Raw genomic sequence first — 12,563 nt, 5'->3', positions numbered from 1 at the left:
TGTCCTGGTGCTGATGCTGCGAGGGAGGGGCATCCACCTTCAAGGTTTACTGCAGCCAGCCAATCAGATAGGATTTCACTGCACTGTGAGGCCTCCAGGAAGTTTGTAGTCCCAGGACAATAGGCAGTTGTAGTTCACTATTATACACGTCTCACACTATAGGACTGTCTGCATGTTACATTATGTTTCACTTTGGTTCCATCCTCATCTCTTATATAGGCCTATACATACCAGGGGGAGAGAGGGGCTCAACAAGAACATTTATGTAAGCCATTAAAGGACACATTTTGCCTAGCTGGTATTGTCATAGTGTAAAAATGCAGCAAAGCTCTTTGGGGGGGGGGGGGGGGGGGGGGGGGGGGCTGTTAGATTTATTCATGAAACTATGAAGGTTTGGAGAGTGGGAGACAATGCACTGATTCCTGTAAGCTGAGATACACTATTTTAGTGGGACAGACAAGAGTGATGCACCAAAATGCAATTCTCTCTGAGAAAATGAAAGTATAAGCCTACAAAACAGAAGGGTTCTTTTTGACAGTCTTTTATTGAATAGGCTAAGCAGCGCCTATGTAGAATAGTATACATTGGTCATAAGATAATTGATCAGACAAGGAATAGTGGATAGGATGAACATGTGTGTGAAGGAAAAGAGGAAAGGTGAGGGAGGGGACAGTGAGATATCAGAGTAAAAACACACAGGGTGCATCATCTCAATAGTCTGGAGTAGCTTCTTCCCCTCAACTTCTTCCCAGAAGCCACTTTAGAGTATTGAAATGAACCCATAGACAGAGAAGCTTGCTGGCACAGTAATGATTATGTAGTGTCTGGCATGGGAAGAGACATCATTCCTTCCTTCAGAGTTATCACTGATCTGACACGTTTGGATTGGTGAAAGTATCGAGGTGGAAGTCTTGTCCAATCACAGTACAGTAAATGATATATGGAGAGATATATTTGCAAATCTATCCAGTAGTACATCAGTGATTACCTCCAGGGGTGCATTGGACCAGGGCCCTGGTCTGTCTGAAAGAGGAAGGAAGGGTGTTTCTTTTTTTCCAAAGCTGTTGAACAGGTGCATGAGATAAAAGGTCAGTTTGTCTATCAGATCAGAAAGGGTCAGTATGTCTATCAGATCAGAAAGGGTCAGTTTGTCTATCAGATCAGAAAGGGTCAGTTTGTCTATCAGATCAGAAAGGGTCAGTATGTCTATCAGATCAGAAAGGGTCAGTATGTCTATCAGATCAGAAAGGGTCAGTATGTCTATCAGATCAGAAAGGGTCAGTATGTCTATCAGATCAGAAAGGGTCAGTTTGTCTATCAGATCAGAAAGGGTCAGTATGTCTATCAGATCAGAAAGGGTCAGTATGTCTATCAGATCAGAAAGGGTCAGTATGTCTATCAGATCAGAAAGGGTCAGTATGTCTATCAGATCAGAAAGGGTCAGTGTGTCTATCAGATCAGAAAGGGTCAGTTTGTCTATCAGATCAGAAAGGGTCAGTATGTCTATCAGATCAGAAAGGGTCAGTATGTCTATCAGATCAGAAAGGGTCAGTATGTCTATCAGATCAGAAAGGGTCAGTATGTCTATCAGATCAGAAAGGGTCAGTATGTCTATCAGATCAGAAAGGGTCAGTTTGTCTATCAGATCAGAAAGGGTCAGTATGTCTATCAGATCAGAAAGGGTCAGTATGTCTATCAGATCAGAAAGGGTCAGTATGTCTATCAGATCAGAAAGGGTCAGTATGTCTATCAGATCAGAAAGGGTCAGTATGTCTATCAGATCAGAAAGGGTCAGTGTGTCTATCAGATCAGAAAGGGTCAGTTTGTCTATCAGATCAGAAAGGGTCAGTATGTCTATCAGATCAGAAAGGGTCAGTTTGTCTATCAGATCAGAAAGGGTCAGTTTGTCTATCAGATCAGAAAGGGTCAGTTTGTCTATCAGATCAGAAAGGGTCAGTATGTCTATCAGATCAGAAAGGGTCAGTATGTCTATCAGATCAGAAAGGGTCAGTATGTCTATCAGATCAGAAAGGGTCAGTATGTCTATCAGATCAGAAAAGGTCCGTTTGTCTATCAGATCAGAAATGGTCAGTATGTCTATCAGCAAAAAAGAGAACATCTCATCCCTCTATGTCCAACTCTCATCAGCATCATTCCATCCCTGTCTCTATGACACTTGCTTTACTCGTGTTTTTGTTCCCTTGCTTCATCTATCCATCTCATTCTCTCATCACTCCTCTCCTCTTGCACTTCCCTGTCTCCCTCTTCCACATCCTCAGTCCAACCATGTACCACACTTTATGTAGTAGAAGAATAGTTTACAACAGGCACAACCCAGATCACTCATCTTTACGTAGTGTGGAAAACACAGCCAAAATTACAATTCAGGGTGAACTATCCCTTTAAGAGCATAATATACCATCACCATAGTTAGAACATATAGATCTAAACTCCCGTCACTCTCTTGAATGCTCCTCCTAAACAGCTATGAGCTGCTATGAACATAGAAATAAAACAAATGGAAAGGAATGTCTGTGTGTTGTCCTAATTTAAATTCTTTGGCTATGACACTGAAAAGTGATTCTATGGCAGCGGTGCACAACTCAGGTCCTCTAGGGTCCTCATTATGGTAGTAGTTACCTTTAATGTTACAGTAATACCTGCTGCTTTTTGACCTTGTCTCTCCATCAGGAACTCATTTCGATCCGAGGAGCCCAGTGATTACACTCTCGAGACAATCTACTGTTACATCAACTGTTCAATCAAAAAGCAAGAATGTGATTGGCAGTTTGACTGAAAGGTCACTTGTTAATGTTCCTGGTTAATCAAGGAAAAATAATTGACATAGAGAGATAGAATGAAACACAGCAGACTCTTGTTCCATTAAGGAGCTGTGTACCACTACTCTACAGTGTGAAGTCCAGAGCCATGGGTTTACAGAGTTCAGCAAACTCAGTTTGGGATTTAGAATTTGATCGACCACCATGTTGGTTCCAAAAAATCTAGTTCAACAGATCATTGTAGAAGGAATTCATTTTGGAATGTTGCCTCATGGAACATGTGGAGCCAACATGGAAGATATTTTCCTTAACTCTGTATGGCTCTGGTGGAGTGTAAACATACCATGTCAATCAGTCAGTCACCAAGACAACAAAGCCATTGCAGGAGATTGAAGACAGTTGATAGAAAACATGTTTTGGTTGAAATCAAGGTGGTGTTCATCCTATTGTTTAAACAAACCACTGGATATTCCTCTGTAAAATGCCCTTGGACCACCTCAACATAGTTTCATGGTCATTAAAAGTGCAATCCAGAAGTTCGCTTTCTGGTCAAAAAAAGTGTAGTTAGCACTTTTTAAAGGGGAGGGGGAAGTAAATGAAAACATAAATATTTTTTTCAAGTCAATAGTGTTTGAAATGGATTTTGTTGCCACAGGGGACAGAGAACTTGTGGATTGCGCCTTTGAAACCATTTCCTTTGCAATAATATTGTTCCTATATGTGATAGTTCCCTCAGGCAACGAAGAGTCAGGCAGGACAGGCCAGCTCTGCCTCTACAGTAGGAGACATTTGGAGGATTTCTTCTCAGCGTTGGTGATTTTGACCTCGCGACCTGTGGGGCCCGGCTTCTTGCTGGACTTCAGTAGAATATCTCGAGCCAAAGCCATAAAAGACTACAGAGAGGCAGGAAGAGGTGGAGGGAGAGAGGGGCAGAGAAAGGGTAACAGTAGGTGAGAGGGGGTATGGGGATTATTAGGCTATGTGGCACATGTAACCTGTATGAAAAGGACAACATATCACCCATATTCCCCATGTGAAATGAATAATAAAGGACCAGATGAAGACAGACTCTGTGATTGGATAAAGAACATAAATATAATATCTAAAATAACATATTTATCTCACCTCATCAACATTAATGCTGGCCTTTGCACTGGTCTCAAAGAATCTGATCCCATGATCCTTTGCCAGCTGTCAACAACAGAACACAAGTGTGATTACAGCAGGATATGATGTCACTTCCCTCTCCTAATCAGCAGAGTTTATGCCACGTTCAAAACAACTGGGAACTCCGAAAAATACGAGGTCAAATCATGACGTCAGTGATCTTCAGGTTGAAAAGTCGGAGCTCTTCTCCCTCAATGATCCACACATCCATTCATCCATCACTAACATCTGCACATCAGTGTCAATATCATTGAAAGAAAACACTTCATAATCAAAACAATGATCATGAAAATGGTAGAGGCTCACCTTTTCCCCCGTTTCCTTGGATACCTTCCTCTTGGCCTCAATGTCACACTTGTTAGCTAGCAACATCCGGCTGACCCCCGCTGATGCATTCTGGGGGATAAAAGATAGGGAGTTTGCAATCATTTTATATTTCAATGATGTATCCCTCATCCTCTGCCCTTAGTTCTGCCTCCCCAAGCACCCTCTAGGGGAGGCTTTAATTCAGCTCTAATTTGGAGCCATGTCTAACTCTTGGTTCAGATGGGAAATCATGAACTCATTTGAATATGTTCACTTTGAACTTATCTTTGTTAACTATGCAAACAAAATTAAACAAATGTAAACATGTTTCTGGGAGTGCAGTTGTATGCCCCGTTATTCACTAAAGGAACCCCCCTAGAAAACAGACTAACATCTAGTCTCAATGTAACTCTTGTTACTGTGGTTTATAGATGGCAATAAGAAGTCCGGTCAATCAGAATAATGTCCTGTGCAGTCATTCCATAAGACTGTCTGTCTAGGGGTTGTTTAATGTCCTGTGCAGTCATTCCATAAGACTGTCTGTCTAGGGGTTGTTTAATGTCCTGTGCAGTCATTCCATAAGACTGTCTGTCTAGGGGTTGTTTAATGTCCTGTGCAGTCATTCCATAAGACTGTCTGTCTAGGGGTTGTTTAATGTCCTGTGCAGTCATTCCATAAGACTGTCTGTCTAGGGGTTGTTTAATGTCCTGTACAGTCATTCCATAAGACTGTCTGTCTAGGGGTTGTTTAATGTCCTGTGCAGTCATTCCATAAGTTTGTGTTACCCTGTCAACTGTCAACAGTCAGTCTGTGTTTCCTGTCAACAGTCAGCCTGTGTTTCCCTGTCAACAGTCAGCCTGTGTTTCCCTGTCAACAGTCAGCCTGTGTTTCCCTGTCAACAGTCAGCCTGTGTTTCCCTGTCAACAGTCAGCCTGTGTTTCCCTGTCAACAGTCAGCCTGTGTTTCCCTGTCAACAGTCAGCCTGTGTTTCCCTGTCAACAGTCAGCCTGTGTTTCCCTGTCAACAGTCAGCCTGTGTTCCCCTGTCAACAGTCAGCCTGTGTTCCCCTGTCAACAGTCAGCCTGTGTTCCCCTGTCAACAGTCAGCCTGTGTTTCCCTGTCAACAGTCAGCCTGTGTTTCCCTGTCAACAGTCAGCCTGTGTTTCCCTGTCAACAGTCAGCCTGTGTTTCCCTGTCAACAGTCAGCCTGTGTTTTCCTGTCAACAGTCAGCCTGTGTTTCCCTGTCAACAGTCAGCCTGTGTTTCCCTGTCAACAGTCAGTCTGTGTTTCCCTGTCAACAGTCAGTCTGTTTCCCTGTCAACAGTCAGTCTGTGTTTCCCTGTCAACAGTCAGTCTGTGTTTCCCTGTCAACAGTCAGTCTGTGTTTCCCTGTCAACAGTCAGTCTGTGTTTCCCTGTCAACAGTCAGTCTGTGTTTCCCTGTCAACAGTCAGTCTGTGTTTCCCTGTCAACAGTCAGTCTGCGTGTCCCTGTCAACAGTCAGTCTGCTTCCCTGTCAACAGTCAGTCTGCTTCCCTGTCAACAGTCAGTCTGTGTTTCCCTGTCACCTCCTTGATGCTCTTCATCCAGTTCTGAATGTTCTCGTAGGACTTCTCGTCTGTGATGTCATACACCAGGATGATGCCCTGAGAGATCACGGTAGACATGAGTCAGACAAAAATAAAACATTGTGCAATTCAAAATCAACCTGATGGATGTAAGAAATGTGATACTAATAGTTCCAGTCATAACCTTACACCCACAACGTTCTCTCATATCTACAAAGGTGAAGAGAGAGAGAAGGCCCGTTTATGCCTGGTGCTAAGATGTCCCTTTTGTCCTGATCTTGTCCACATTCTGATTGTGCTCACAGTTTTAGACAGGTGTAGATGATTACATCACTTGTGATCTGATGGAGAGAGAGTTGAGAGACTCACCATAGCTCCTCTGTAGTAGGCTGTAGTGATGGTCTTAAACCTCTCCTGCCCTGCTGTGTCCCTGAAAACAGAATACATTAGGGAAAATGTTTCACCTTCTTCAAAAAGTAGCTCTTTGAACACCCTGGAGTACAGATGTAGGATCTTAATTTGAGCCAGTTTGCTACAACAGGAAAATAATCCTGCAGCAAAAGGAAATGTGAATTATTATGTGGATTATAACTAATGGACATTTTTGTAGGGGTTGATACATTTTCCATAAGGGTAATTCAAGTCTGAAAGTGGAAATTACACATTTTAGAAGCCTTTTTAAAAATCAAATGCACTACAAGTTTGCATTTCATTCTTTTCAGGAAGATTCTCAGCAACAAAAGCATGATCAAATTAAGATCCTACATCTGTAGTAAGCACTGAAACTACTGCAGATGCATCTGTGTTGGCAGTTGGTGGCTGTTCTTTCTCTACACATTTCCTGTTTTTCTAATGCAGCACCCAATTGAAAGAGTACACTGTTTACACATACATATCCAGAGCCATACAGCCTTTACACACGCGTGTCCAGCACATCATTTATCCACGCTTCTGCAAATACATTACGCTATGGTCACACTAATGTTCTCACAGCACAGAACGTAGAAGTTCCCCACCTACACACTGAGCTATGGTCAGCAAAGGAGGTTGGTGGCACCTTAAATTGGGGAGGACAGGCTCGCGCTAATGACTGGAGCGGAATAAGTGAAACGGTAACAAATACATCAAACACATGGTTTCCATGGTTTCCAGGTGTTTGGTGCCATTCCATTTGCTCCGTTCATGCCATTCTCCCCTCAGCAGCCTCCTGTGATGGTCAGTATGGCATATCCCCCCCTAACGGCTCAAGTCAGGATTTGGGGAGGTTAACCTGATCCTGTATCAATGGACAACTTCTACCAGGGGTGTGGAATCCACAGAGATGAGACATGCGTATGTTTCATGCCAATTCAATAAACTCTTCATGGCTGCTTCAGACTTCATGTCTGACTTTATGATAACTCACTGGCATTCACTGACAGATAAAACATAGGTAAAGTCATAGCCTACACCAAAGGCCTTGCCAGTCAATGTCTCAGTGTACTCAGTGACATATGCCAGATATACACTATATATAAAAAAGTATGTGGACACCTCTTCTAAAATTAGTGGGTTCGGCTATTTCAGCCACACCCATTGCTGACAGGTGTATAAAAATCGAGCACACCGCCATGCAATCTCCATCGACAAACATTGGCAGCAGAATGGCCTTACTGAAGAGCTCAGTGACTTTGAATGTGGCACCGTCATAGGATGCAACCTTTCCTACAAGTCAGTTCGTGCTAGAGCTGCCCAAGTCAACTGTAAGTGCTGTTATTGTGAAGTGGAAACGTCTAGGAGCAACAACGGCTCAGCCATGAAGTGGTAGGCCACAAAAGCTCACAGAACGGGACTGCTGAGTGCTGAAGCACGTAGCGTGTAAAAATTGTCTGTTGTAACACTCACTACCAAGTTCCAAACTGCCTCTGCATAAGAACTGTTCATCGGGAGCTTGATGAAATGGGTTTCCATGGCCGAACAGACTCACACAAGCCTAAGATCTCCATGCATAATACCAAGCTTCGGCTAGAGTGGTGTAAAGCTCGCTGCCATTGGACTCTGGAGCAGTGGAAACATGTTCTCTGGAACGGTGAATCACGCTTTACCATCTGGCAGTCCAACGGACGAATCTGGGTTTGGCTGATGCCACAACAAAGCTACCTGCCCCAATGCATAGTGCCAACTGTACAGTTTGGTGGAGGAGGAATAATGATCTGGGGCTGTTTTTCGTGGTTCGGGTTAGGCCCCTTAGTTCTAGTGAAGGGAAATCTTAACACTACAGCATACAATGACATTTTGGACGAGTCTGTGCTTCCAACTTTGTGGCAACAGTTTGGGGGAAGGCCCTTTCCTGTTTCAGCATGACACAAATCCAGGTCCATACAAAAATGGTTTGTCGAGATTGGTGTGTTCGCACTTGACTGGCCTGCACAGAGCCCTGACATCAACCCCATATTAATGCCCATGAATCTGGAATGATATGTTCAACAAACAGGTGCCCGCCCACATGCTTTTGGTCAACGCAAGCCAACCAGACGAGCTAAATACCTTTTATGCTCGCTTCGAGGCAAGCAACACTGAAGCATGCATGAGAGCACCAGCTGTTCCGGATGACTGTATGATCACGCTTTCTGTAGCCGATGTGACCTTTAAACAGGTCAACATTCACAAGGCCGCAGGGACAGATGGATTACCAGGACGTGTACTCAAAGCATTACCAGATGGCAAGTGTCTTCACTGACATTTTCAACCTGTCCCTGGCCGAGTCTGTAATACTTACACGTTTCAAAACAGACCACCATAGTCACCATAGTCCCTGTGACCAAGAAAGCGAAGGTAACCTGCCTACATGATTACCGCCCCGTAGCACTCACTTCGGTAGCCATGAAGTGCTTTGAAAGGCTGGTCATGGCTCACATCAACACCATCATGCCAGAAACCTTAGACCCACTCCAATTTGCATACCACCTCAACAGATCCACAGATGATGCAATTTCTATTGCACTCCACACTGCCCTTTCCCACCTGGACAAATGGAACACATATGTGAGAATGCTGTTCATTGACTACAGCTCAGCGTTCAACACCAGTGCCCAAAAAAGCTAATCACTAGCTAAGGACCCTGGGAATAAACACCTCCATCTACAACTGGATCCTGGTGTCCACATAACCAACAAACTATCATGGTCCAAACATACCAAGACTGTTGTGAAGAGGGCACAACAACACCTTTTCGGCATGGGTCCCCAGATCCTCAATAAGTTCTATAGCTGCACCATCGGGCGGCAGGGTAGCATAGTAGTTAGAGCGTTGGACTTGTAACTGAAAGGTTGCACGATCAAATCCCGAGGTGACAAGGTAAAAATCTGTCATTCTGCCCCTGAACAAGGCAGTTAACCCACTGTTCCTAGGCCGTCTTTGAAAATAAGAATTTGTTCTTAACTGACTTGCCTAGTTAAATAAAGGTAAAATAAAAAAAAATCAAGAGCATCCTGACCAGTTGTATGGTACGGCAACTGCTCGGCATCGGTAAGGCAATACAGAGGGTAGTGTGTACAGCCCAGTACATCACTGGGGCCAAGCTTCCTGACATCCAGGACCTCTATACTAGGCGCTGTCAGACGAAGGCCCAAAAAATTGTCAACAACTCCAGTCACCCCAGTCATAGACTGTTCTCTCTGCTACCGCAAGGCAAGCGGTACCGGAGCGCCAAGTCTATGACCAAAAGGCTCCTTAACAGCTTCTACCCCCAAGCCATAAGACTGCTGAACAATTCAAATGGCCACCAGGACTATTTACATTGTCCCCCTACATTTCTTGAACTCCATTGTTGGTTAAGGGCTTGTCAGTAAGCCTTTCACGGTAAGGGAACCTGTTGTATTTGGCACATGTGACAAAAATACAATTTGATTTGTAGTGTATATTGCAGCTATTGCATACTGGGTTGCATGCCTTTAGTCTGACACGACAAATACAATCACAATCTTACATTCTTAAGGTCTTGTACTACAATCAGTGAGTGGTGACCCTTTGAGTGACATTTGGACAGAAAACCCTGTCATAAACAGTTGGTTGTTTTGGTAAAAAGGGAGGTTCCTCTTTCCTCTGAGAAAGAGAAGTAGACACACGTCCATAACACACGAGGAGTTGAATCAAATCTGTGTGTCGGTCCCATAACTGTCATCACTCTTAGAGAGCAGCAAACAGTAGTCCTAAATGGAAACAGTAGTCCTAAATGGAAACAGTGGTCCTAAATGGAAACAGTAGTCCTAAATAGAAACAGTGGTCCTAAATGGAAACAGTGGTCCTAAATGGAAACAGTAGTCCTAAATGGAAACAGTAGTCCTAAATGGAAACAGTAGTCCTACATGGAAACAGTAGTCCTAAATGGAAACAGTAGTCCTACATGGAAACAGTAGTCCTAAATGGAAACAGTGGTCCTAAATGGAAACAGTGGTCCTAAATGGAAACAGTAGTCCTAAATGGAAACAGTAGTCCTAAATGGAAACAGTAGTCCTAAATGGAAACAGTGGTCCTAAATGGAAACAGTGGTCCTAAATGGAAACAGTGGTCCTAAATGGAAACAGTGGTCCTAAATGGAAACAGTAGTCCTAAATGGAAACAGTGGTCCTAAATGGAAACAGTAGTCCTAAATGGAAACAGTAGTCCTAAATGGGAAACAGTAGTCCTAAATGGAAACAGTAGTCCTAAATGGAAACAGTAGTCCTAAATGGAAACAGTAGTCCTAAATGGAAACAGTAGCCCTAAATGGAAACAGTAGTCCTAAATGGGAAACAGTAGTCCTAAATGGAAACAGTAGTCCTAAATGGAAACAGTAGTCCTAAATGGAAACAGTAGTCCTAAATGGAAACAGTAGTCCTAAATGGGAAACAGTAGTCCTAAATGGGAAACAGTAGTCCTAAATGGACCTTTCATTCTGTCTTTGTCTGGATCCTCTTCTCTTACCAGACTTGCAGTTTGACTTTCTTTCCCTCCACGTCTATCGTCTTTACTTTAAAGTCGATGCCTGAAGAAAGGATGGGAGGATGACAGAGAGAGGGGAGGGAGGAGGTCGACAGGAAGGGAGGGAAGACAATGACTTAAATTCCCACACACATTGCAGCAAATATAGGTCATGCCAATTAAACCATTTTGACATGCATGGAGGGTGAGACAGGCATTCTCAATTCATCAAACTTTCACTGGGATAGTAAAGTCTGTCTAGCTCTGCCCCATTCTACCATGTTGTACCATATATACATTTTACACACACACAGTCTCTGGGTTTGTTATTGTCTGGGTTTCCTGCAGGACAGGGACGGAGAGAGAGGACAGAGAAGATGGGCGTCTTAAACTGTGAATTCCAAGGGAGGACAACCATTTTTCTGCTAATGAGAGACTGAAAAGAGATAGGAGGAATGGGGGTGGGTGGACCCTCTGGGTAAAGTGAGGGAGGGGATAGGGGGATATGGAGAAGATATAGAAACAGCAGCACAGCAACAATATAGGTGAACTACAATAGGGATATCAGATTGAGATATAGGAAGACAGCGATAGAGACGTGTAGAGACATGAACACAGCAGAACTGGAAACGTGAGATAACTGCGTGGTGAAAGTGATAAGAACGTGGCATATATGTTGCTGACATAATGGTGCCTATATCAGCAATGACAACTGTAAAGGGTTGCTGAATATTTTGGGGCCGATTAGGCTATAACCGATTAAGATTAACTGAGATTTCGTAGAGCTAGGCTACATACCGATAGTTGATATGTAGGTTGAGTTGAAGTTGTCCTCAGCAAATCGAATAATCAGACATGTTTTCCCCACTCCACTATCTCCGATGAGTAATAATTTGAAAAGGAAGTCGTACTTCTTCGCCATAATGTCTTTCAAAGTTTTGGGTGAATTATCAGAAACTACGACCTTTAACAAAACCAGTACACTTTCCAATGTTCTTCTTACACTTATTTGTAACGTTTAAGAGGTTAAGAAATGCCTTAAAAAGTATTGCTCAACATACACGAAGGTCAAAATTACACTCTCATTTCTCCTGGGGAGTTTCTGCTTTTCTTCAGCATAAAATCCGCTTGTTTTCCCTTTCCCTTGAAAACTGTCACCGGTAAATACGGTTCTCCCCCAATGTCTCTTTTGGTCGGAGAAAAATAAAACAGAACGCCACAAGTTAAAAACGAAAGTTGGAACAAACGCTTCTGCACTTCAATGGGCTATACAATTCTACAGCGCCACAAAGCTTTGTTAAAATCCATTTATCAAGCCAAAATGTCAAGTTATTTTCTTCCAAAGGCCGATTACCATACATCCACTCCACACAGACAGGGCTACGTTTTCGCCCAAAAACTTTCTCCTGCCGAAGTTCACGTAGGATTACGTAGAGAGGGAGGGGTTCAGTTATTACAGTGGAGGGAACAGACTGAAATGGGACAGCAGGAATGGCCAATACTGCTTATAGACAGCAGAGGGCGCTCGACCATATGAATAAAGTATTTTAGCTGTGTGAAAGAGACCCATGTACTGAAATAAGTCACAATATCTCTGTATACGTGTATCCTTAGTACCATATTTCTTTTCGTCGATACAACAACTAGTAACAAACAGGATTTGACTGACAATTAAATGAAAAGATGAGGTGGATGAGAAATATAAAATTGAACGTCTCTATTAAAAATTAAGTGGTCTCTCCCTCACACTGCGAGAGAAATCTAACAAAATCAAATGTGCCACTAAGGCTAGTTATAGATG

General features: G+C 43.2%; 1 protein-coding gene across 1 annotated transcript; it reads right to left on the bottom strand.

Moving 5' to 3' along the window:
- Window positions 1–525: 525 nt before the first annotated feature.
- Window positions 526–12,253, bottom strand: LOC110520882 (ras-related protein Rab-13). Its single transcript, XM_036939700.1, has 7 exons — window positions 11,561–12,253; window positions 10,766–10,826; window positions 6,191–6,251; window positions 5,822–5,899; window positions 4,254–4,343; window positions 3,906–3,971; window positions 526–3,673 (listed from the first exon to the last, which is right to left on the bottom strand). The coding sequence occupies exons 1-7, from the start codon at window positions 11,682–11,684 to the stop codon at window positions 3,554–3,556; spliced, it is 600 nt and encodes a 199-aa protein (XP_036795595.1). The 5' UTR covers window positions 11,685–12,253; the 3' UTR covers window positions 526–3,553.
- Between the last annotated feature and the right edge of the window lie 310 nt (window positions 12,254–12,563).

This window comes from Oncorhynchus mykiss, chromosome 2, assembly GCF_013265735.2.
Source record: "Oncorhynchus mykiss isolate Arlee chromosome 2, USDA_OmykA_1.1, whole genome shotgun sequence".
In the NCBI taxonomy this organism is placed as follows: Eukaryota; Metazoa; Chordata; class Actinopteri; order Salmoniformes; family Salmonidae; genus Oncorhynchus; species Oncorhynchus mykiss.
Note: the sequence above shows the minus strand (reverse complement) of the source record. Positions and strands in the feature narration are given on the sequence as shown.

Excerpts from the sequence above, each read along its gene's own strand:
- LOC110520882 (XM_036939700.1), bottom strand. The coding sequence starts at position 11,684 with ATGGCGAAGAAGTACGACTTCCTTTTCAAATTATTACTCATCGGAGAT. Across the intron at positions 10,827-11,560 it reads AACCTACATATCAACTATCG|GCATCGACTTTAAAGTAAAG; the intron begins GTATGTAGCCTA and ends TCCTTTCTTCAG. Across the intron at positions 3,972-4,253 it reads CCAAGGAAACGGGGGAAAAG|CTGGCAAAGGATCATGGGAT; the intron begins GTGAGCCTCTAC and ends TGTTGTTGACAG.